Genomic DNA, 22,500 nt, shown 5'->3' with positions numbered 1-22,500 from the left:
TGTTGCATTTCCACTGTTGCTTCACAGTTCCACAAAACCTTTCTCTGACAGATAGTACAAATTACAAAAGGGTTTTAGAAAAGTTTAAAAACATCTGGTGTTCATTGTCAGTTTGACAGGTTAAAATCTTTTTTTTTTTTTGGGAAGTGCCATACTGAATGGCCTTAATTGATATAACACCTTTTCAAATCAGAACACACCAAAGCTATTTATGGTACACTTACTCATTCACACATTCACACACTAGTGGCAAGCTGCATCAGAGCCACAGCTGCCCCGGGGCACAGTGACAGCAGTCATACTGCATTACATACAGTAGGTACTACCATACAAACAGTAGGTAGTGCAGGTGAAGTGTCTCGCCGATGGACGCATTGACTGAGATTTTTTTTTTCAGGTTAAATTATATATTTTCATGCATTTTGAAATGTCTTGAAATACAGCCTGTGTTTATTCCCCCAAAAAAATAATGGGAGAGCAAGTGCAAGATGCTAATTATAAAGTCAACTCATTAGCTCAGTGTTTTAAATGGAAAAAAAAAACTTCTATGACAGTTTTTCAAGTCAAAACACTTGACCAAAGCTCTTTGAACTTCATTCAGTCATTCATCCATTCACACATACACTCACACACTGATGGTGGCAAGCTACATTGTAGCCAGAGCTGCCCTGGGGCTCACTTACAGAAGCGAGGCGGCCATACACCGGTGCCACTGGCCTCTCAGACCAAATGACTGGACAATGCAGGTGAGGTGTCTTGCCCAAGGACACAATGACACTGAAAGCCGGAGCCAGTTCTTAAACTGATGACATTCCGGTTGCATGGCAGACTCCTTCATCCGACACCACTGTCGACCCACTTAATGTTTAGTTTAGTTTAATTTAGCTAAATGTTGAGCATTGCTTCCTCTTTCTGTCTACATGAGACAGGTAAGCTCTGCCAGCCAAACACAAGAGATTAGATCTTAGCCAATAAACCACAGCTTGGTCTCCTATGAAAGAATCACTGACAGGAGAAAGAAGAAACAATAGTTTATAATGTGGCTGCTAATACTTATAAACTCTCACAAAAAAACCTATACCTGTGTTTATTTAAAAAGAAAATGTCCCCTTTGCTTAGTTAATGTATATCCTGAAAAGACTGAAGTCCAAACTGAAAGCTTTGACATCTCCAGGTAAAGTAGTTTTCTTTCATAGTTTATTATTTTGGGTGATTAAGGCTGACAAAGTTTAATTTAATAACATGACTGCGGCAAAATAGTTCAGCCAGACTCTTTTTTTTTTTTTTTTACCACAAAAATAAATCACCTGGGTTAAGCTGCAAACTCAATTAGCCCCCAGAGATGCTATATTTTCCTTTCATGTGTAAAGTCAAAACACTTTGTTCAATTTGGTAAGTCATTATTACATTATTAGAATTTGACTGTCTTTGCACAATACACTTTTCCCCATTAAATGCTTGTACCCTGCCTTTCACCTGATGACTGCTGAGGATAGGCATTAATCAGAATAAGAAAAATAACAATGTAATACATGTGCTCAACGTAAGTATGACACGTTTCAAGATCTGTGTGTTCTGACATCTTAATCACTAAACAAGAAATAAACAAATACATCAGTTATCTGATTTGGATTAACTAGTGAGGCTGAAATAAACTGAACCTGACTGAATCTCAGTGGGATAACCTAAACAACAACAACAACTAAGCCTTTTTACTTTTCCTACTAAAAAAGGACATATTTTGTTTGGAAATTGAGCAGTAAAGAAAATAAAGCAGCAAAAATCAACCTAAATGCACTGAAGCTTATTACTACAACCTTGCTTATTAAAAGGTTCCTGCTATTTTCCTATAAACAAACCTAATCTTTTAAGCTCACTGTCTCCACACACCTATATATCTTTAGAGCCTTTTGGCATTAATGTATATCCAAATTTGCGTCCACCTACATAGAATATATTTCCATCACATACAGCACAAGAACTCTACTTTAGGATGAAACAAAGCATTGCATATAAGTCTAAAAATAAAGATTGCCATTTGATACATATCACATACATCCCGTTCACCCACACACATCTTTGATCAGGAAGGTGACAGATGAAATAAACACATGCTCATGATTCTCAAAGAGATTTTTCAGACTGTTGCCCTTGAAAAACATTTACATACATAGACCTAGTCTGTCCGTCTTCCTGTGAGCCTCACATTTACAAACATGAATATATCCACATACATATATATATATGAAGAGTTTTGTTCTAAAACCGTTCATGTTTTGCACAAAGATATTAAGATATAAATGATTGTAAAAAGATAATGTAACGCTTTAATAGTCTATATGCTTTTTAAAGAAATTTGCACATTGGAATATCATATATTTATGACAGTACAAACAAAATAATTGGGCTTTATTTTGAAAGAGCAAAGAACAAGGTTTTAGAATGTAAAAACTCTTCATACTCCATGCACATAAAATACATATTTTATTCATACCTCGACAGATAGGAGCAGGAAAATCCCAGACTGCAATGTTTGCTGGATTGGTTATGCATGTCAGTGTGGCATGACCATCTAAGACATAACCAGGGACACAGCTGTATTGGACACGGTCTCCGACAGCAAAACGGCCACTGCTACTTAGCACCGCTTTAGGTGGAACACCTGGATTCCCACAAGATGTACTGTGCAGCTCTGTAAAAAAAGACAAAACAGATGATTAGCTAAAAAAAAAAATATGTTAAGCTTCAGCGTTAACAACAAACCAAAAAAAGAAAAAAAAAAAAAAGATTACATTTTCGACCAAAATTTGTAGGTTGAAAATGTAACTTCTTTGCAAAGAGATGATTGCCTGCTAAAATTATCTGTTCTTTCTCCTTACCCTCCTGAATCCTTGAGCACCTGGTACAAATTTCTCCCCTGTAGTTACTTTTTCCATTTACCAGTCAAAAATTCCACGTATTGAAATCTATTTTTTTTCCTGGAACTGAAAAGTCACAATTTTATTTTTCACTTTAGAGTTAAGCTGACTGGAAAATAAATAAAAAATTACAAACAGCATTCTACAGTCGTTTTAAAGTTTGAGACTCTATTCTATGCTTCAAGTCTGCATTTCACTGATGCAAACTTATGGTTATCAGGCCTGCTTTAAGAATCATTAAGGTCTTTGATGAAGGACTGGCCTGTGACTTAAAAAAAAAAAGAATCATCCTGCTCAGTACAAAGTTTTTTATTTTGACATTTTTTATTTTTACTTTGGTCAAGGTGACTTGACCAAAGTGCCTTACTCATCATTCAGTCATTCACCCACACACTCGCACACTGAATGTGACAGGCTGCAATGTAGCCACAGCTGCCCTGGGGTTCACTGACAGAAGCGAGGCTGCCGTATACTGGTCCCACCAGGCCCTCTTACAACTATCAGGGGTCAATGTGGGTGAATATATGTTCATGAGTGAGGGATAAATAGAACAGCTAAAATGAGGTTTCTCTACAGGGTCACCGGGCACTTCTTTAGTGATAGCGTGTTAAGCTCGTTCAGTTGGGAGAACCTCAGAGTAGAGGTGCTTCTCCTTGACTTCGATAGAAGAAGCTGAGGTGTTTTTTTCCCAGATGGATGCCCCTAGAGGCCCGGAGGAGGCCTGTAGGGGAGAGGGAAGGTTTGGAGTCTCTACTGAGACTCCTGCCCACATGACCAGGTTAGCATGAGGTGACACATAAAGAGTACGAGTACAAGTACCAGTATGAGAATAGTATTTTCCCGTTTGTTTTGGAAATTGACCAGATAGCTGCAGTTGATCTAGAATACTGCTGCCTGCAGCCTCACTAACACTAAGAAGGAAAAGCACATTGCTTTAGTTATAAAGTCCTTACACTGGCTTCCTGTACTGAAAGGAAAACTTTAAAATACTTCTGCTAGAATCGCGAACTACAGTAGATACTTGTTGTCAGCCTATCAATCAACCAGACCTTTCAGGTCTTCTGGGCCAAGTTTTTCCGCCTACCTGGTGAAAAAACAAACATGGAGAAGCAGCTTTTACTTTTTATGGTCCAGTAATCTGGAATAAACTCCCAGAAAATCCCAACTTAGTTTATGAACCAACTTATTATTCATCGTTTTATTATTCACTTATATTCATAATTTTATCTCATTGTTATGCTTTATCATATTATGACACAATATACTCCCCCCCCCTGTTTTGTGGAGCAAATTAAATTATCCTAATGCTCTATACATATAACTGGTAATGCCTTGATTAGTTCAGCTAGCATCATTGCATAGTATATATATTTAGTTTATTGTGGCTTTAATAGGCACGCCTTAAACGGACACAAAACCTGTCTCCTTTCTGAAGGCTATGATAGCTGGACTTTCAAAATGCTATTTATAGAAACATATAATGGTTTAAACGATACATTTTGCACCTCTTGTTATCTGGAAATTTTACCTATAAGAATGGATTAGACTTTTGACATCCATAATTCTATTGCCGATGTTCTATAAATCCCTTTGGTAATCTTAACTGATGGTAAAACATGGAATGTTTAGTGTGAATGACAGAGAGGGAGGAAGGAATGTTGTGAATCTGTGTGTTTGAATGCTCAACACTGTTTTGACCAAAGCAGCTCTCCAATGTGTAAAAACTGAAAATGTTAAACAAAATTTTCCTAATAATTTAATTATTCATTAGATCTTTTTACACAAAAGAAACATTTTAGCTTTATTGATAAGATGGTAAAAAAATACATGCACACACCCCTGTATGTACTGTAAGCATTTCATTAGTAGTTATACTTAGTTTAGTCCACAGAGAGGATAAAAAGAAAAAAAAAAGCCAGAGGCAAATGGTTTTGCTAAAGACCCTAAGAGAAATCCCTCCAACCACCCTGCTTATCTCCACACACAGTGACAGAGAAACATACACTGATGAGACATACTTGGATACAAGCACATGGGTACACACATACACACACACAAACACTAACAGGGTCATCCATCACTGTAGCGATCCCCTGTGTTGTATTGTGATTGGATGTCAGGCTGGCCCAGTGTCGCGACCTGTTGGCCTATCGATCTAGCAAGTCAGCATGGCCCCACTCATTGTCAGAATGTTTGTTCTTCAGTATCCTATCAGGCACACATTTACTTTCACCAGCACATGCACTTACAGTACACACAAGAAATGACCAATTCCTATTTGTTTCTAAAATGTGCTATTGACAGAATTTCCATTTTAGCCATTTTGCTTTTAGCCCCAATTTCATCATCTCTATAATAAACTTTTCTTGTATTTTGTGGCTCATTTGCCCCCATCCGCCTTTCTTCAAGCTTTTTCTCTACAGGAGAAACATCACCCATTTACTCCAACACCAGGGAAAGATACAATCAGCCCACATTCCCACGTGCAATGACATTGTATAAGCTGTGGATATTTACAGGCTCTGGATCAGCAGTGATGGAAGCCTAGTATCGAGGGGGATACAAAATCCTCTTGGCATAGTGTAGTGCATACAGTGCAAAGACTAGATTTAAGGGTTTATGACCATATGTTCCCAAACTGACAGCAGAGGAAACCAATTGATTGAAAATATCGAAAGAGTCTATACTGTCTGTCAGTTCATGCTCAGGCCCAAGTTGGCCCAAGTTGCACAGCTGTCTTTTGCTGTTAATGGTTATAAACTGCTAATTCAACGGAGAGAAGGGGCATCGGACCATTGGGGCTGAACTACCAGGGTGTCAGTCTGCTCATCAAACTATGCTAAATTCATAAAGGGTCAAATAAAAAGGTTATTGTCACGATATTTTACAGCAAACAAGAATGTCTGTTTAAAGACAAGTGTGGACGGATTCAGGACACCTAATGAATTCTGTGCCAACTAAACCCACTGAACTTTATCCAAGGTTAAATACAGTAAACCATTTAACCCTGTCAGTCAGATTTACAGAAAAAGCAACCTCCATATTGAAGCTTAACAATCAGTTAAACTGAACAAAGTTTATAAATACATATTTAAACTGATTGCAAACTTTCAACCCTTGCAATTACTTAATTATGATGTATTGTTACCGAGAGTGAATGCTTCCTTGTCCGATCTCTAACTGATGGTGGTGGCATTAAGAATCTTGTTCTGTTGTCCTTTACCAGTTGAATTATTTATTCCACTGTGTAGCTTTTACTTTGCAGTTGAATAAAGGGCTGGTTTGCTAATTTAAATGATTCTGGAAGATTATAAGGCTTCAATTTATTGCAGTAATGTATTTTTATCACCTTTATTGTCATCATAGATTTAAGACAATAGCAGGGAGATCAACTTTGTTTTTGAAAGTCACACCTGCCTGATATTGGGGTCCGTCACAGCCTGGGGTAAAGTCAGATATCATCTCTACTCTACTGCAGTGGAGGTCCAGCAGGTTAATTCTATGTGCTTGGCTAGCATTATATAAAACACATCACATATATGTCTGATTTTGAAACAAAAAGAAATGTAACTAATCATTTTTTGTCTTATGATCATGTGTTTTTTCCACCAATTTTCACCTGAGGTAAAAAAAAAGAAAAAAAAAAAGTGGTAATTCCTAGAGCAGAAATCTATCTTTCCTCTCTGTCACTTTACTTTAGGAATCAAGCCGTTTCATAGGCTACATTATTTAGTTTTCAAATAGTGGATACTTGTTTCTCATTGTTTATTACAACCTGCCTTCTCTCATTTATTCTCGTATACCTACACTTCTTTTAAAACCAATTCCTCTTTATCTTCCTACCTATTTATCCCCACCTCTCTTTTTATTTTTCACTCTCTCCCCAGTTCCCCATAACCATGATTTCAGTCTCAGTTGTTTCATTACAAGCTGCTGCTTTTATGGGCCATCTGTAGTACTATCTACATTTGTCATTTATGCAGATGCACTCACACTCACAAATGTAATGCCCACAGACTATCACACAACAGAAACTCCACCAGTTACTTTATCTCTCATCCTTTGCTACATTACCATTTATCTTTAATTTCTCCCAAGATAAGCAATTAATGTGGAGTTCACATTACAGTGTAAAGTAGAGATGAGACAAAAAGCAAAAAACAAGGATGCTAATGAAAAAATTTGAAGCATATACAGGAGGAAAATAAAATACTTTGTTGTTTTTTTTTCTCTTTTAGAATTCCAGACTCAAATTCAGACAAATAAATTGATGGATATATGGAGATTTGGATTCCTGGGCAATTAGATGAGTGGAAAAGTGTATCAAAAACAGATAAAAGTTGTTTTTTTTTTAAATCTTTTTATACATACAGTTCTAGACCTTAAATGCACTTGAATTAAGCTTCCCCCCTTCCATATGGTGAAGGATCCCTGTGGAAGGTTTGAAGAATGAAATGCCAGAGGGAAAATTGAAAATGCTCCCCTGATTTTTAGGGTTTTTAGTGAGACAGATGATCTGGCAAACCAGAGAAATGGAGAGTGGGAGTGAAGGACAAGGAAGACAGAGAGCAAAACAGAAAACAGGAAGGAGTGGCAAAGAATAAGAGGGATGATTCATTGAGTCTAGAGGTTTTACACCTCCGTCAGCAGTACTTTTCATATAAAAGATGAACTGTGTTTTATACATGAACAGAACAGGTGCTGAAATGCTTGAATACACAGCACAAATCTGTGCAGGGCACCATCTATATACATTTCCAGTGACAAGACCCTAAAAGAATATTTCTTAGAAATTCATTTCATGACAATCTTTAAAATGGGTGATTTATGGAAAGCATTATAGAAAGAGACTTAGTTCAGCATCAAAGTAGGAGGTTTTAGGACACTTTTAAAAGGATGGACCTATGTTCTTGACTTGCTGTTCAACTAGATTTATTCAATATATTGGCTGAATGCATATAAAGACTTTTAAATGCCTGGCATGCTCTTTTTAATAACGGTAAATCCTATAGTTTTCCATCATATTTTTTTTGTTGTTTAAATCAATTTTGCTCACCTGAAAAAAACAAAAAAACTGAGTTTTATTACAGAAAGCATGAAAAATAATTTTTGGGGAGGCTTTCAGTTATGCATTTTAACCATAGTTATGTATTTAAACCAAATTTTCCTCAAATACTCCTTGTTCAGCCTTTTTTAAGCAGGTTTTATAACCCTTAACATAGGAATGGTGATAATAATCTTTTTTGAACATTAATTTAAAAATGTAAAAGTGTGAACCTTATTATTTAAAGTAAACTCTCACCGTTAGAAGTTTAAGGTAATGATTTAGGATTTTCAGAAACATAACAGGAACAAATCGTGATCAAAGTTACCATTGACTGGAAACTGCAGTAGCACCAGTGACACTTTTTAAAGATTTAAAATTTATTTTTAACAGCAACATAAATTGACAAGGATGTTGGTCATGAAAAAAGCACAAAAAATTGCTTAGAAAAAGGGAAATTGCAGCTGCTCATCTTTGGAAGTGTCAAGATGTAACATTTAAACGAGAGAGCAGTGTATCATTTCAACCAATTCACACCAATAATGGTGCTGTAGAGTCAGTGATTAGGTAACGGACAAAAAAAGGAGAATGGCCTCAGAATGGGTCAAATTGGTCTCAAATGAATAGCAGGATGACTAATAATCAGTCATTTTGAGACGTTTTAACAGGAACATGATCTCAAACTGATTTTTTAGTTAATAAAATCCACATTACATTAAGCTGGAATAACTTTTCATAAGAGGGAATGCCTATTAAACTCTTCTCTGCGTGCACACTTTAATAGTTGCTGTTTGCATCTATCATACAAGCTCACTTTCCAAAAGAAGATTTGCAATCTTTTCCACTATTTCAGACTCACCACAGGTAAGTGCAAATGGGGACGAGCACGTAGGACGGCCTTTCATAAACAAATCACCAGAATGATTGATAATTAGAAGGAACACTTATTTTGATGATCCACCCAGAAAAAGAACATCCTCCACTATAACTTAAAAAAAATTATAGATATGACCAATCACAGAGCATTAAGGCTGCAAACTTAACTTGTTTAGATAGCACAGTCAGCGCCACCCAAGCACCACCCTTAACAAGTAGGTTTTTAATATTAATTAATAGCAATTTATGACTTCAGCACTTTAACAGTTTTCTGGGAATCTGTTCAAGATTAGTAGTGAAAAACAATTAAAAGCTGCTTCTACCTATTTGGTTCTGGTATGCAGAATAGACTTTAGCCATAAGACATGAGAGGTCTGGATGGTGGACACCCAAGTCTGTAATAATTTTGATGCTAAGCCATAAAGTAATTTGTAGACAAACAGAAATATTTTCTCATAAATAAAGGGATTTACCTTATTTGAATTACATAATGAGCAGGTTACCTTGATCCAATAAAACAAACTTTATTTGAAATTAACCCAGTTAATGATTAATTGATTACTAAATTAGTTGACAAATCAATAATCAATTAATTTGTCAACTAATTTAGTAATCAATTAATCATTAACTGAGTATAGAGACTAAAACATGCCTTTAGCTCACAGAGTATACCACCTTGAGCAGCTTTATCACTATTATCATTTTTCACTTTGATTTTTCAAAAACAGTCTTCTTTAAGGAAGCTTTTGCTATCTGATTATTAATCAATTAATCGAAAAAATGTTTGATAGATTATTTGGTTTACAAAATAATCCTTGGTGGCAGCCCTACACTCAAGTATGGATTTTCAATACTTATGTTGTATTACTACTACACATAATCATGATGATTATGCATTTCAAATAAACCTGTATTATACACATTAATATGGATCATGTAAGGTTTATGTAACAGGTTTGTGTAAAATTGGATTGGGTAAAAACCCAGCCAAATTAGATTGGCTGATTTAGCCAAAAGATTGGTTGAACACATAACTTCCAACCCCATTAAAACCATAAACTTTGGGAAAAATATACTGTTTGAATAAAAATGACTAACACCTTTCATTTTGCTAAAAAAAAAAGTGTACCTTAAATGATTATTCTCTTCTAAGCCGTTTTAAACCAAAACCTTAAAAAGATGTTATTGTACACACCATTCATTAATATTTCAAAAGAACTTAAATGGGGAAAAAACTAGAAAAACAATTAGGGGGAAAAAAATCACAGATCCTTACTTACTGTAGTTATGCTTTCCACCTATAGGTGGTGACATGTTCACATGAAGCTTCATGAAATGTCGGGATTGTTGAAGCAATTTGCCAGTTCAATGCCTCAGGAGGCTTTATCTCACCATCACTAGTTTAAAGACAACAGGTGAACACTTGCGCTTACTGTCATGGTGGGTGGAGGTTTTAGAGGAGGAACTAAATGCAGAGACTGAAGCTGAAGGTGGTTACTTGCAGATTTAATATCCGAAAGTTCAACAGAAGCAAAAATCCACAAATATAATCCACAAATTCCACAAAAATACTGAAAACCAGACAATCTCACAAGAAGGGTAAAGAAATGACGAGGAACCAGCAAACAGTGACTGAGCAGGAGGGGTATATATGGGAGACAAAGGCCAGGCTAATCAGCAGATTGCGAGCAGGAGTGGAAAGAGGAGTCTAGAACGGAGCTAGGGAAAAGGAGACCAATAGAGAGGGCAACAGAGGGCAAACAAGCAATACCTAAGAACTCAAATACAATAAAAAATAACTACAGTAGAACTCAAAATGGAAATAAAATCAATGAAAATTCAACGATAAAACTTAGAGTAGACAGAACCAAAAACATGACACTTGCAGATTGATATTGTCATTTTAGTTTCTAAAAAGCTGTGCACTTCCAAGTGGAAAGAGAAACACAACAAAATAAGATATCAGTTATTGCAAATAGGGACAATGTCCCATCAGAAATCTTAATACTAAATCTACTTAATGTAAATACTAATGGAAAGCATAAAAACGATTGCACTGACCGACTAACATCAGATATTCGATTCAGGACTCTTTTTCCAACAAATCAAAGAGTGTGATAGGAGATAGAAAAAATCCACACACAGTCTGAAAGTGGACACAGGCTGTAAAGGGCAGAGCACAGATCTCAATTCATTGTTGATGAGGACATTGGTAATGAATACTGACTCTTCATGGACATCAAATCCGCCAAGAGGAAGAGGGCAAGCAAGATAATTCAAGTGATAAAACAAGCTGGCGCAGCTGCTGGCCCAGCTCCAGCCTCCTACACTCGTCACAAACTGCAGTGAGTAAGTGGAACAGCAGGAGACGTGACGACCAACTTTATTTCAGACAAAATCCCATTGAGCATAAAACTGACTGCCTGTGGGGAGGCTTGGGAGATGCAAACAACTAAAAGGGATATTAGGAGTACAAAGGATTTGGCCTGAAGACAGATTCAGCTAAAAGAGATTCTGTCAGAGAGCATTATGTTCTCCTAATTTATTTTTATACCACAACAATGGAAAGGTAAGGGAGGGTTAACTTTATTAATAAAGCCTCATGTATAAAAAAATCAATCTAAAACCCTTTACCATCAACAAAGAAAAAAGAAAATCCCATTAAAATAAAGAAATGCATTCATACAGCAATAGAAAAATAGAGTTATCAAAAGAAAGTATGCAATTTTTCTGCAAATTATAAGCCTTGGATGAATGCAAAATAATATTATATTTGAATTTATTGTGAAACAAAGGTAAATTATGTTTTGCATTTTAATACCAGATGCCAGGGAACTATGTGCTGGACAAGAGGAGCATAGAAATTATATACTGCTTCCCCTTATTCAATTCTAATCCTGTGAGTGCCAAAGGAGAACTCCTCTGATTGTCGTAGACTAATTTTTATTATACTTTTTGTATATACAAACTTTTTTGTTTAAATTTTCAGTCTACAATAACATCAAGATATAACATGTTTAACTAAGTGACCGAAAGAAGAATAAGATCATATACAGTAGTTGAAAATAAATATAGAATTGTGGGTTAACATTTCCATCTTCTTGGTAAGAGGTGTGTGGTCACTTCCAATATGATTGTCGATTACATCCACCACCATGTCCCACCTCAAATGACCTCTATGTGTTTGGAATTACCTGGTAAGAACTGTAATACTCCCTCATTGGCCAACACTATGCAACTACCACTTCCTCACCATTCTTTAGAAAAAGAAGCTTGTTTAAGCTTGGAATTTGTATGCTGCTAGAGTTCCCAAATGCACAAGTAAGAAGCTTTTTGGCACAAAACGCAATGCCTTTGTTCCTGATGTAATGACCAAAAAATGGAAGACTCAGAATTCAACCAGTTTATTAAAATGTAAAACTGCTGCAGGTTGGGAGGGATTTACCAGAGTCAGCAACAAGAACTTCTTTTCTGTGTTTTGGGACAAACTTTGAGAGTTTCTGAAGATGCCGGTTGACATGTGATGTCACTGGTGAACCTCAGAGGATCCCTGAATCGGCCCAGGCTCCTCGGAGGAAGCCTTCTTTGACAGTTACTCGTTGATCCAGGGGAATGCACTGGGTCAGATCCATGAGAGCAGAGACAGGCAGAATGATCAAGAGGACATACCAGAGTTCAGAATCCGAGAGCCAGTCCAGAGTCAAAGCCAGGTGATCTTAGATCAAGTGATAATCCAGCAGAGAATCCGATAGCGAGATCAGGGCACAGAAAACAGGTAAGAGAACCAAACACACGCTATGACAGGTCTGACAATGTTCAGGCAGGCTCAGAGAATCAGGAGGCAGAATCGGGTCAGAATCAGGTAAGAAGGCAAGAAAGGTATACAGGAATGCTGGATAAAACTACCCAATGGCTTATAATAATCTGGCACAAGTGACTGGTCTCAGAGTAAGTCAGAGTCAGATAAACAGGTGAATGAGGGGGAAGACTGATTGAAAACAGGGGAGAGCTGACAGCTGTGTTGAATCTTGAATCAGACCAGCACTAGTGTCAGAAATCATGACCCCTGAGCAAGTAGAGACGATCTGTGGGGATCACTGGAGAAGTAGTATTAGTTTGCTTTATGACTTTGACTGAACCGCATTAAACTTGGTTGTTTTGGCCAAACAACCAACCAGCAGTAAGCACAGGTAACCATCTTACCTCTTCCCTCTTTGCTGAAGCATCAGCCTGCTGTCCAAAGAAGATGTATATGGCATAAGGATTCAGACAAAGAGTTAACCACGAGTTTATATTGTGCTTTACAGGCACATGGAGGTCACTTTTTTCAGTCAGTAGCTTATACAATGCTAAACGGAAGAATTCTACATGACACACTCACACCCAATGTCCCATGTGCACAATTCCATTACATAGATCACAAGCAAGTAAAAACTTGGTTTTTCCTCTCTTTGATAGTCCTATGCAAAGGAGATATACTTTGAACTTCCATACTAACTGTTTTTGATCTGAAACTGAATCACTGAACATGCTTTGCTGGTTTTAAACTCCATCAATGATTTTTTATGAAAATGAGCCTACACTCACAGTCAACTAAGTTTGATAATGTATTCCCTTTTACCTTCTTCTATCTCTATTTTTTTTTTCTCCATCCTTTCATGACCATGTGCTCCTAGCTGATCTGACAGCAAGCTGCCAGCTAGAAGCTGTTAGCTTTTTGTCTGCTACTCATCCCCTTCTCCCTCTGCCGTGACAATGCATGTGCACAGCCTAATATAGAGAACTGCTGCATATCATGCATCCAGGAGCTGGGGTCTCGCCATAATTTACCCTACATTTCAAAATTACCTCTGAGTTTTCTTATTTCATAACTTCTGCTGATTGAATTAATATTTATTCAATGCTGAAATTGAGGTGAAACTTGACTAATGATTTAATTGTCTAAGAATAATTTCTATCCAGATTCATCAACTCTACTAATCCTTTTGTATTTTTTTCCTTTTGGTAGTTTTCTGTGATGTATTCTGAATAGTATTGAACACAATAAGTGCTGGTAACAGGTAGTAATTGTGCTTAACAAACTTAAGGAAAGATAAGGTGAATGTGTTTGTTTATTTTATATAGTAGGTATGCTATCTCTAAAGGCTAGCACTGAACCCTTCTTTTGACATGTGTTGTGTTTTGATTAAGGATGGATTATTACTAATTGCAGTTATAAATTAGAGTTTCTTAACATTTACTAGTGGTTAAACAAAACCCAAGTCCATCTGGTTTGAATTCCCACATTTGCTGGTAAATTTGTTTAATAACTCATAATTGATCATCAAAATAGTTAATAATTGTTAAGGACTGGTACTGTAGTTTTCAATTACAGTTATTTAGAATATCCATTATATTAAGGATTTTTTTTTATTCTACTTTTGGTTAGAATATTGAATCGTTAATTATTTTAATAAAAAATATTCATACATATTTAAAATAAAAATAAAAAAACTTGCTTAACACACATACAGCATTACATACTTTTTTAGACTTTATTCTAAAACTGTGAGAGAAATAGGATTTAAGTCTTCAAGTTTTTTTTAGATCAGTTGGAAGCTAAAAATGATACACCTCTGCAGTGTTTATTTAGAAATAATGACATTCCCTAGCTCAACAGTTCACAACAGGGATCACTCTTTAAAGCAACTGGCTTTAAACTCAGCAATTTCTCTTTCTATTACAATCATCATGTTTCTGCTCCAAGCTTGCACTTCAGATGTGATTGCATGAACACTTAATACACAAGTTCCAAAACTGTCCCAGAATGCTCGATTTAGTAAAGCTGTAAACTTGATAACAGCAATATAATTTGTGTGTTTTAATCATCATCAAAGCATGCTGGTTACCTAATTGGCGCCTAAGGGACTAGGGCAGAGCTGTGTTTGGTCATAGTTTACTCAAGTCATAATGAGAGCCTTTTATTTTAGCTTTTTTTTAATGTTTTGGTTGTTTTCCATTTGATTTGTGAGAGGAATCAGATGAACATACACAGGAGACCAATGTTTGTGTTTGGTTAGTCACATGAGCACTGTCGTGGTAAAAACATTCTTCACTTCTTTAGAGTGGACATATTTAGCATTTTAAACACGTAGCCAAGTGTTGCACGCTACAAAACCGGCAAAGACTGTTTACAGTTGTGCATGTGATTTCAAATGTATTTGACTAATATTTATGACGTCAGGGATTTCTAAGTTCACTCTGATTTAATTCAGAGTGTTCGTTTATCATCCTTGGATCAACAAGAAAATGTTCCAAATAAGGACTGCAGAAACATTTTGCAGCAAGTTTCTAAGTTTCCGTCAAATTATCATATGCAGATTTTAAAATGACATCTGTTAATTTGCCCATCATTAAACTTCAAAGCAATGTTTTCAGTGACATCAGTATTACAGTCACAGTTGCCCAAATAAATCCTATATGGAAAAACAAAACATAAAACAAGTGCCGTAGTGAAAAATTTCATAATGTTTAGTGCAACTTTTGCATAAATATTACAAGCAAATTACAATTCCCTTTTTTTGTTTTTTTTCTTTTAGTATCGCTAAAATGAATTAAGAATCATCTGCTAAACATAAAATGAGAAAAGTATATTACTTTAGTGGTCAGTATGTAAACAAATTTGAAATCACTTGAGCAAATAAGATATTTCCTTTCATTATTCATTTCATTCATGTTCTTTGACTTTTCAGTGCTTTAAACACCATCAGACTTGAGCTGCTAAGGGGGAAGCTGGAGGACACCGGAGTAGACAGACATCTTGCTACCTGGACCATCAGCTACCTCATCAGATGCCCTCAGTACATGCAGCTGCACAGCTGTCAGTCAGAGGTGGCAGTCTGCAGTACCGGAGCCCCCCAGGCCAACGATCTGTCTCCATTTCTCTTCACCCTTTACACCGCGGACTTCACCTACATCACGGACAGCTGCCATCTCCAGAAGTTCTCAGAGGACTTGGCCATTGTAGGCTGTGTTTCTGAGGGTAACTGGCTGGAGTATCGATCGGTTATCAGGAACTTCGTGGACTTGTTTGAGAAGAACTACCTGTATGTTAACACCAGTAAGACCAAGGAGATGGCGATCAACTTCAGGGGAAGACCTCCCAAACAACCCCCCTGTAAACATTCAGGGGCAGGACACAGAAACTGTGGAGAGTCTCAAATACCTGGGTGTTCATGTCAATGATAAACTGGACTGGACTCATAACCCCAACGTCTTGTATAAGAAGGGCCAGAGCTGCCTTCCGAGGTCCTTTGATGTGAGCAGACCCTGATTAAAACCTTCTATGATATTTCTATGTTGTTGTCTGCTGGCCCCCTGGCAGAGCAGAACGGAACAGAAAGAGAATGAGCAAACTGGTGAGAAAGGCCATTTCTGTCCTAGGCTGTACTCTGGACTCAGTGGAGGAAGTGGCTGGGAGGATGCTGCCACATCCATTATGGACAACACCTTCCACCCTCTGCACCAGACTGTAGAGGAGATAAGCAGCTCCTCTAGTGAAAGACTTTTACTCCCTTTTTTAAAAAGGAGCAGGTCATTCACACCTGCTGTTATCAGACTCTACAATGCAATACTACTGTACACTGGCAATACGTTGTGCAATGTATAATGTGCAATTTCTATTTGATACTGTGTGCAATAACCTGTTTCTCCAAATTTGACACCCAATGCAATAACTCTATACAAATACCCAAGTAAACACCCTGTGCAATAACCCTGTACAATAATCCTACTAAAACGCTGTCATATGTGGACGCACTGTATATACTGTATATATATCCCATGCACCTTTTCCTTCCTTTGGCACCTTGTTCTTCTTCTCTTTTAACAAGTAAATTTCCCCACTGTGATATCAATAAAGTCAATCAATCAATCAATTAATCAATATAATGTAGGAATTGAAAAAAGATCGTCTATCTCTTTGAACTTTAACGGGTATACTGTAGTGGAAACCTTTCTATAAGAGATATGTATGTAATTAAACTTAGCCAAGTAAAGGTGTACAAAAAAGTGGCCGACTGAAACAAGTTCATTATTTTTTGGAAGACAACAACCTTGTTGTCACAGTAATCTCTGTTTTTATGACTTGAATTTTCATTAAAACATTATCATTAAAAATATATACTTAGTTTCTTATAGCCATGTAATGTTTTCCTATATTGAATGAGCTGCACTCTGACTGCTCACAAAAAACATGTGGGTGTCAATTATATGCTCCTTACTTTAACTTCAGCAGTTTGCCTATGAGAATCCTCCAATGCCAGTGTGTGCATGTAACTGCATGTGTATATACAAGGAAGACAGTGTGTGTTTTGAGTGTGTTTCTATGGCTGTGTGGGTACAGCTCCTTGATACGGTGATCAATGTTTCTCTGAGGGGCAGTTCAATAAACCATTAGACCCCTCCTCCCACCCCAAAGACACCCTGCCAACAGAACTTCATTAGACCCATACACATGCATGCAATGAAAAACAAAAACACAACACACTACCCTCTTCTCTCTTAATTGTCTTGTGTTCACAGGTTGTTGCCATCGGGGCTGAAAAACATCATAGCGTTGTTTTTTTGTTGTTGTTGCTGTTTTCATTGTTGATAAATTGGAAGTTATGTTAGAGACACAATGTCTTGCTAGATCATGGGATAGGTTTAATGGAGATGCAATTACAGAAAAGAAATAAAATTAGCTTGTGGAAGAATGAAACAGCTGACAGGGGCAAGAGAGAAATGCAAAATAATGATTAATGTAAGGACCAAGCTTGTTTTTGTCCTGTATGATCTGACAGGGCTGACTTTTTATTTTTTATTTTTCCAAGGCTAGAACATGTAAATGCAATTAGATTTCATAAGACCGACAAGTCACATTTTCATTGTTCCAGACATTTGCAAGAAAAAACACATTTTGCATTAAACTGATGCCTTTAAGAGGGCCGCATTGGGATTGTTTTGCAATTAAAATATTTGAACGTCTCTAAGCAAGGGAAAACTGTTGTTTTATTTCTCAAGTTTTAAATGTATCTATTTCTCTACCATCTTCTCCTAACTCTTTTATAGCCCCTCATCTTAAAGTCTCCTGTATGTATGTATGTGTGCATGCCCACACTGGTATGCACACAGCAGACTTCAGTATTAATTAAAGGTGTGAATGCTAATTGGTCAAATCAATAATAGGTCGTTAGGCCTCTGGGGCTGACAGCCAATAGGAAATCGTTATGTGTCTGACATCACTGTCACTCTGCTAAAGCTGCACTTTGACATACAGAGACATACACACACTCATTCACACACACACACACACACACACACACACACACACATTCACACGCACACACTCAAACCAGTCGTAACATTTCTGCTATCTAAAAGGGTACAGTGGTCATAAAATATGGTGACAGACAGCAAGGGAGTTTGAAAACTGAAGAGTTAGCAAGACAAAGAGGTAAGAAATTGGCACAAAGACAGAATGTTACAGTTTGTCCTTAAGACTAGATCAATATCCATTGATAAATAAGGAAACAAAGTAGAAGAGACCTTTAAAAAAGTAAACAAAAACTATTGCTGTCACTAAACAGAGATGAATATGAGTCTTGTCCAGCATTGGGAAAGATATTCATTCAGTAACTTTTATAGTTTACTAATTACTTGGCTACAATTACCAATTACTCAAAAAAGTAACTGCGTCTGTAAATCCATGAATATAACCACTGTAACCGGCCCCTCATTGAACCAGCAATGCAGTTACATTTTAAGACCTAAAATATCTTGGATAATGTTTCTGCTCTTATGCTTATTGTTAGTTTTTGTTAATACCTTCAACAGCTGGATATTTTGGGTTTAACATAAAAGGACCGATAAAACCAAAAAGGAGTATTTCAAATAATATACCTCCTTTGTAAATTTGTTTTTACAGTTCCTTTTCCTTTTTGACAAAAGTATACATCTCCAACATTTGTTTTGAGTAAAGGCAAAAAATAATAGAATAATTTAGAGCCATATAATATAACTTATAGCACATTTCATGGCATAAATAAAAGTAATTCATCTCAGAACAAGTAATATAATAGCAAAATCGTTTTATTAAAATATGTTAGTACGAAAGTTTTTCACATCTAAAAAGCCAATGAACAGTAAACTTGGAGGTATTTCATCTTTCTAAAGTTTTTAATCAAAAAACATGTTTCCTTTAAAGGTGTAATACTTTTAGCTTTTATAACAACACTATAATAAACATTCAACTGTCAAGTGTCTCTGTACAAAACAGTACAGTAAACATAGAAGTATTTTATATTTTTGCATGTTTTCAAATTACAAAACATGTCTTTAAAAGTGCAATGCATTTAGCTTTTTCAATACAAAATATAACAGTACTTTAATAAACATTCAATGCGAGGATAAAACAATAGCTTCCTCTGCGTCATCAAAAAAGAACATTCAGCTTGTTTAGCTTGTAGTTTTTCCTCTCAAATTCACTTGGCTCTGTTGTTTGAGAGCCCGCGCAGCCATCTTGCGGCATCACGCGATGAACATGTGCTTTGTTGATTTGTTGAAGGGAGTTGTCGTTATTTGCTGAAAAACGGATGTGGTGTTTAAAGATGTTTGCCACAAAACAGTAAATTTGATGATGTTTTAAACGAGACATAACAGGTGTTGGAGAAATTATGATTTGGGATTTTGAAACATTGCTAGTCAAAGAGTTATTTACTAATGTCAGCGAATTATTTTACAAAATGGCAGAAATCGTTTTTTTGCAAATTAACTCTGCATATGTTTTGGAGTAGAAATTAAGAGAGGTCACACTTTCTCGGATCATATAAAAAAAAAAGAAACTTGTTAATAAAGGGAGCCAGATGTCAGTCAGCACTGCTGGCGCTGAGAGGATATGGAGAGCTTCTTTAGATTAGAGCTGTTTCTATGTGAAGTATGTATAAACGCTTTGTACCCACACATAATGAGCAAATCAAAGAAGCATTTAGTCTTTGACTTCTGCAAGCATTTTTCTTTAGAAACACTATAAATGAAACTTTGGCCTTGCGCCATTGTATCTTCTTTCATTCTGTGTTCAATGCATACTGAGCATCCGCTTATGTCACAGCTCCTCAGCCAATCGGCATAATATGTGCCTCCATCTCAGCTGCCCTTGGTCAATCAAGGTCCCATATGCCTTAGTCCGAGCCACCTGCTCTTCCCTGCAGTAAAAAAGTCCCTATGCAGCACAGAAAGTGCACTTATGAACTTATTGATCAATAGAGTTATAATAAGTCTTAAAGTTTTTTTGTGAAATCCGATGTTTTGTGTGGTCATTCACATTTCCAAATATGTGAGACTCGTATTTCATCTCCTGTGTGAACTGCATTCATACAACATAAGGGTCCCCCATGCGCAGTAGAGGACCAAATGGCATAACAATTAGAGAGTGTGCTCTGTGTTTAAAGAAGTAAAGATGGATGGTAGTGCTGGAATGCGTTCATTTTTCGTCCAACTCCAACTAGTACTTTCAAAACGCGATATTTTTAAGAAGATCAAAAACAAGACTGCTCTCCACATTATCGTCCAAAATAGTTGCTGTCTTTTTTCCCGCTTCTGCATAGCAAAATGCAGAATAATGACCTGTGTTCATGATGTTCAGGTCAGATCAATGCAACCTGTCCATTCAGACACAGGTCGTATTTGAAAAGACCAGATACGTATCCAATTTAGGACCACATAGTCTTAGTTTTAGTGGTCTTAGTTGCATTTAAAAAATCTGATCTGTGTTGCTTATAAAAAGATCAGATACAGGTCGCATTAGGGGAAAAAACAAAATCTGATTTGGACACTTCAGACAATGTAGCCTGCAAGTGAAAAGTAAGAAGCTAGATATTTTTTTTCAATTAAACACTCACGGTTACTATAATGCCTTTTTTATGTAATGCAGTTACTCTCAACTCTGGTTGTGTCTGAATATCTTATTGTGCTATTTAAGTTCATTTCAGTTAACTTTGTTTTACCCTATATTGTCTTTTTGTCTATTGCTTCTGTTAAAAAATGAAGTTGCTGCACTACATAGTTCTTTATCAGCTAACATTTTATAACATGGTCATTTCTGTTCAATCAAAAAGGCCTGTGAAAGCACATTCCTCATTTGTTTTAGGAATGTTCATTAGGAGGATGTTTTAGATCTCTAAAGTTTTTTTGGTGTAATAGGGATAGTCTTTGATGCTTTATGGATGCCTGGTTGTGGAGGAGGCCCACCATAGTTAACTCCCAAGGTGACGTCTCAGCTGACACAACAGTCGGGGTGAGAACACACTCAGCATGCGATTTGTTTGGCGACTAGGCTTTGGCTAATTAACAGCATGAAACAACAAAATCCCAGCATAACACAACTAATAAAGCTAATATTAGTCAGCTGGATAAAATATGAACTATGTAATAACAAATCAAAACATGATAATATGCAATGGATTGTTTGTTTTTTTTCTTCTTTTTTTTGACAATCTTTATTGTAATGTGTCTCGGTCAGACCACATGTATTTGGAATTCTGGTAGCAAATATCGATCCATCTAGACAACGAAGAATTGCTGCAAAATACTCTGGTGTTGTGCTAAATATTAGTTAAACAGTGGTGCAAAAACTGGAAGTAGCCTTGCCTTTCATCACCCATTAGGTATGACAACAGTTGGTTATGAAGAAAATAATATATTGCTTGTAGAGAGGAATTATTTTCCAATAAGACACAACCATTAAATCATATGTGCATTACTCTGGATCTTTTGCAAAATTTTGCCCGGTTTAGTCTTATATCCATACACCTTTGTTTTTAATTTTGTTGTTGTTATTTTTCTATTTGTTCCTTTGCTTTTTTTGTGGGAGGACATTGTTAAAAACTCTAGATTCCCAGAATATCAGTTAATTTATCAAAAATAAAACAAAAATTATGTTATTAAAGGGTATGACATGGGTGCCACTTTTCCTTGACCGAGTATGCCATTGTTAGCAATTGCAGTTTTTTCTGTTCTGAAATTCTTTTACTTTTCATTTTTGTTATTTTCATACTTTTTAATATTGTATGCATCTCATTGGTCTTATTGTCATTTATTTTGTTTTCAAGCTTTCTTCTATTCTCTCACTTAAAAGAAAAACAATATTAAAATGATAAGCATATGTAAATATCTGTGAGGAATAAGTAAAGAGTAAAAAGAAAACGAGGGCAACAAAAGCGTTTTGATGTTAGTTTTTATTTACATACTGTAGGTGTCATGATGCGATGGTTTACTAGCCCATATGCAGACTCACAGACCCAGGGGGAGGATTAAAAGTCCAATATTTATTGGAACTCAGAAGAATCACAGGTTCAAGGCTCAGACAGGCATGGTGGTACAGGTAAGACACACGATCCAGCACAGAGAGAAAATCACATACAGCTTATATAGGGAGCTTCCTTAATCAGCAGAATATCAAACAGCTGATCAAGTTGAGTCCAAGCTCCCCAGGCTTGGATCCACTGCGCCCTCTGGTCGGCAAAGTCCCGGATCCTGACAATAGTTAATATCAAAAATAATTGAGACTATGTAATAGAACAGATAAGATAATATTTTTTTATTACAGCATAAGAGATCATTTAGATAGAAATTCTGAAAAAAAAT

The 22,500-nt window shown here is 36.4% G+C and overlaps 1 protein-coding gene across 1 annotated transcript in view; it reads right to left on the bottom strand.

Moving 5' to 3' along the window:
* The window catches only part of csmd3 (CUB and Sushi multiple domains 3), a 414,963-nt gene that overhangs the window by 302,260 nt on the left and 90,203 nt on the right, over positions 1 to 22,500 (bottom strand). The window contains exon 4 of the mRNA XM_015380485.1: positions 2,495 to 2,692. Within this exon, the coding sequence (XP_015235971.1) occupies positions 2,495 to 2,692 (198 nt within the window). The remainder of the gene's footprint in view (positions 1 to 2,494; positions 2,693 to 22,500) is intronic.

The sequence above is a fragment of the Cyprinodon variegatus genome, unplaced genomic scaffold, assembly GCF_000732505.1.
Source record: "Cyprinodon variegatus isolate N-32 unplaced genomic scaffold, C_variegatus-1.0 Scaffold216, whole genome shotgun sequence".
NCBI lineage: Eukaryota > Metazoa > Chordata > Actinopteri > Cyprinodontiformes > Cyprinodontidae > Cyprinodon > Cyprinodon variegatus.
This window is presented reverse-complemented; position numbering and strand designations above follow the sequence as displayed.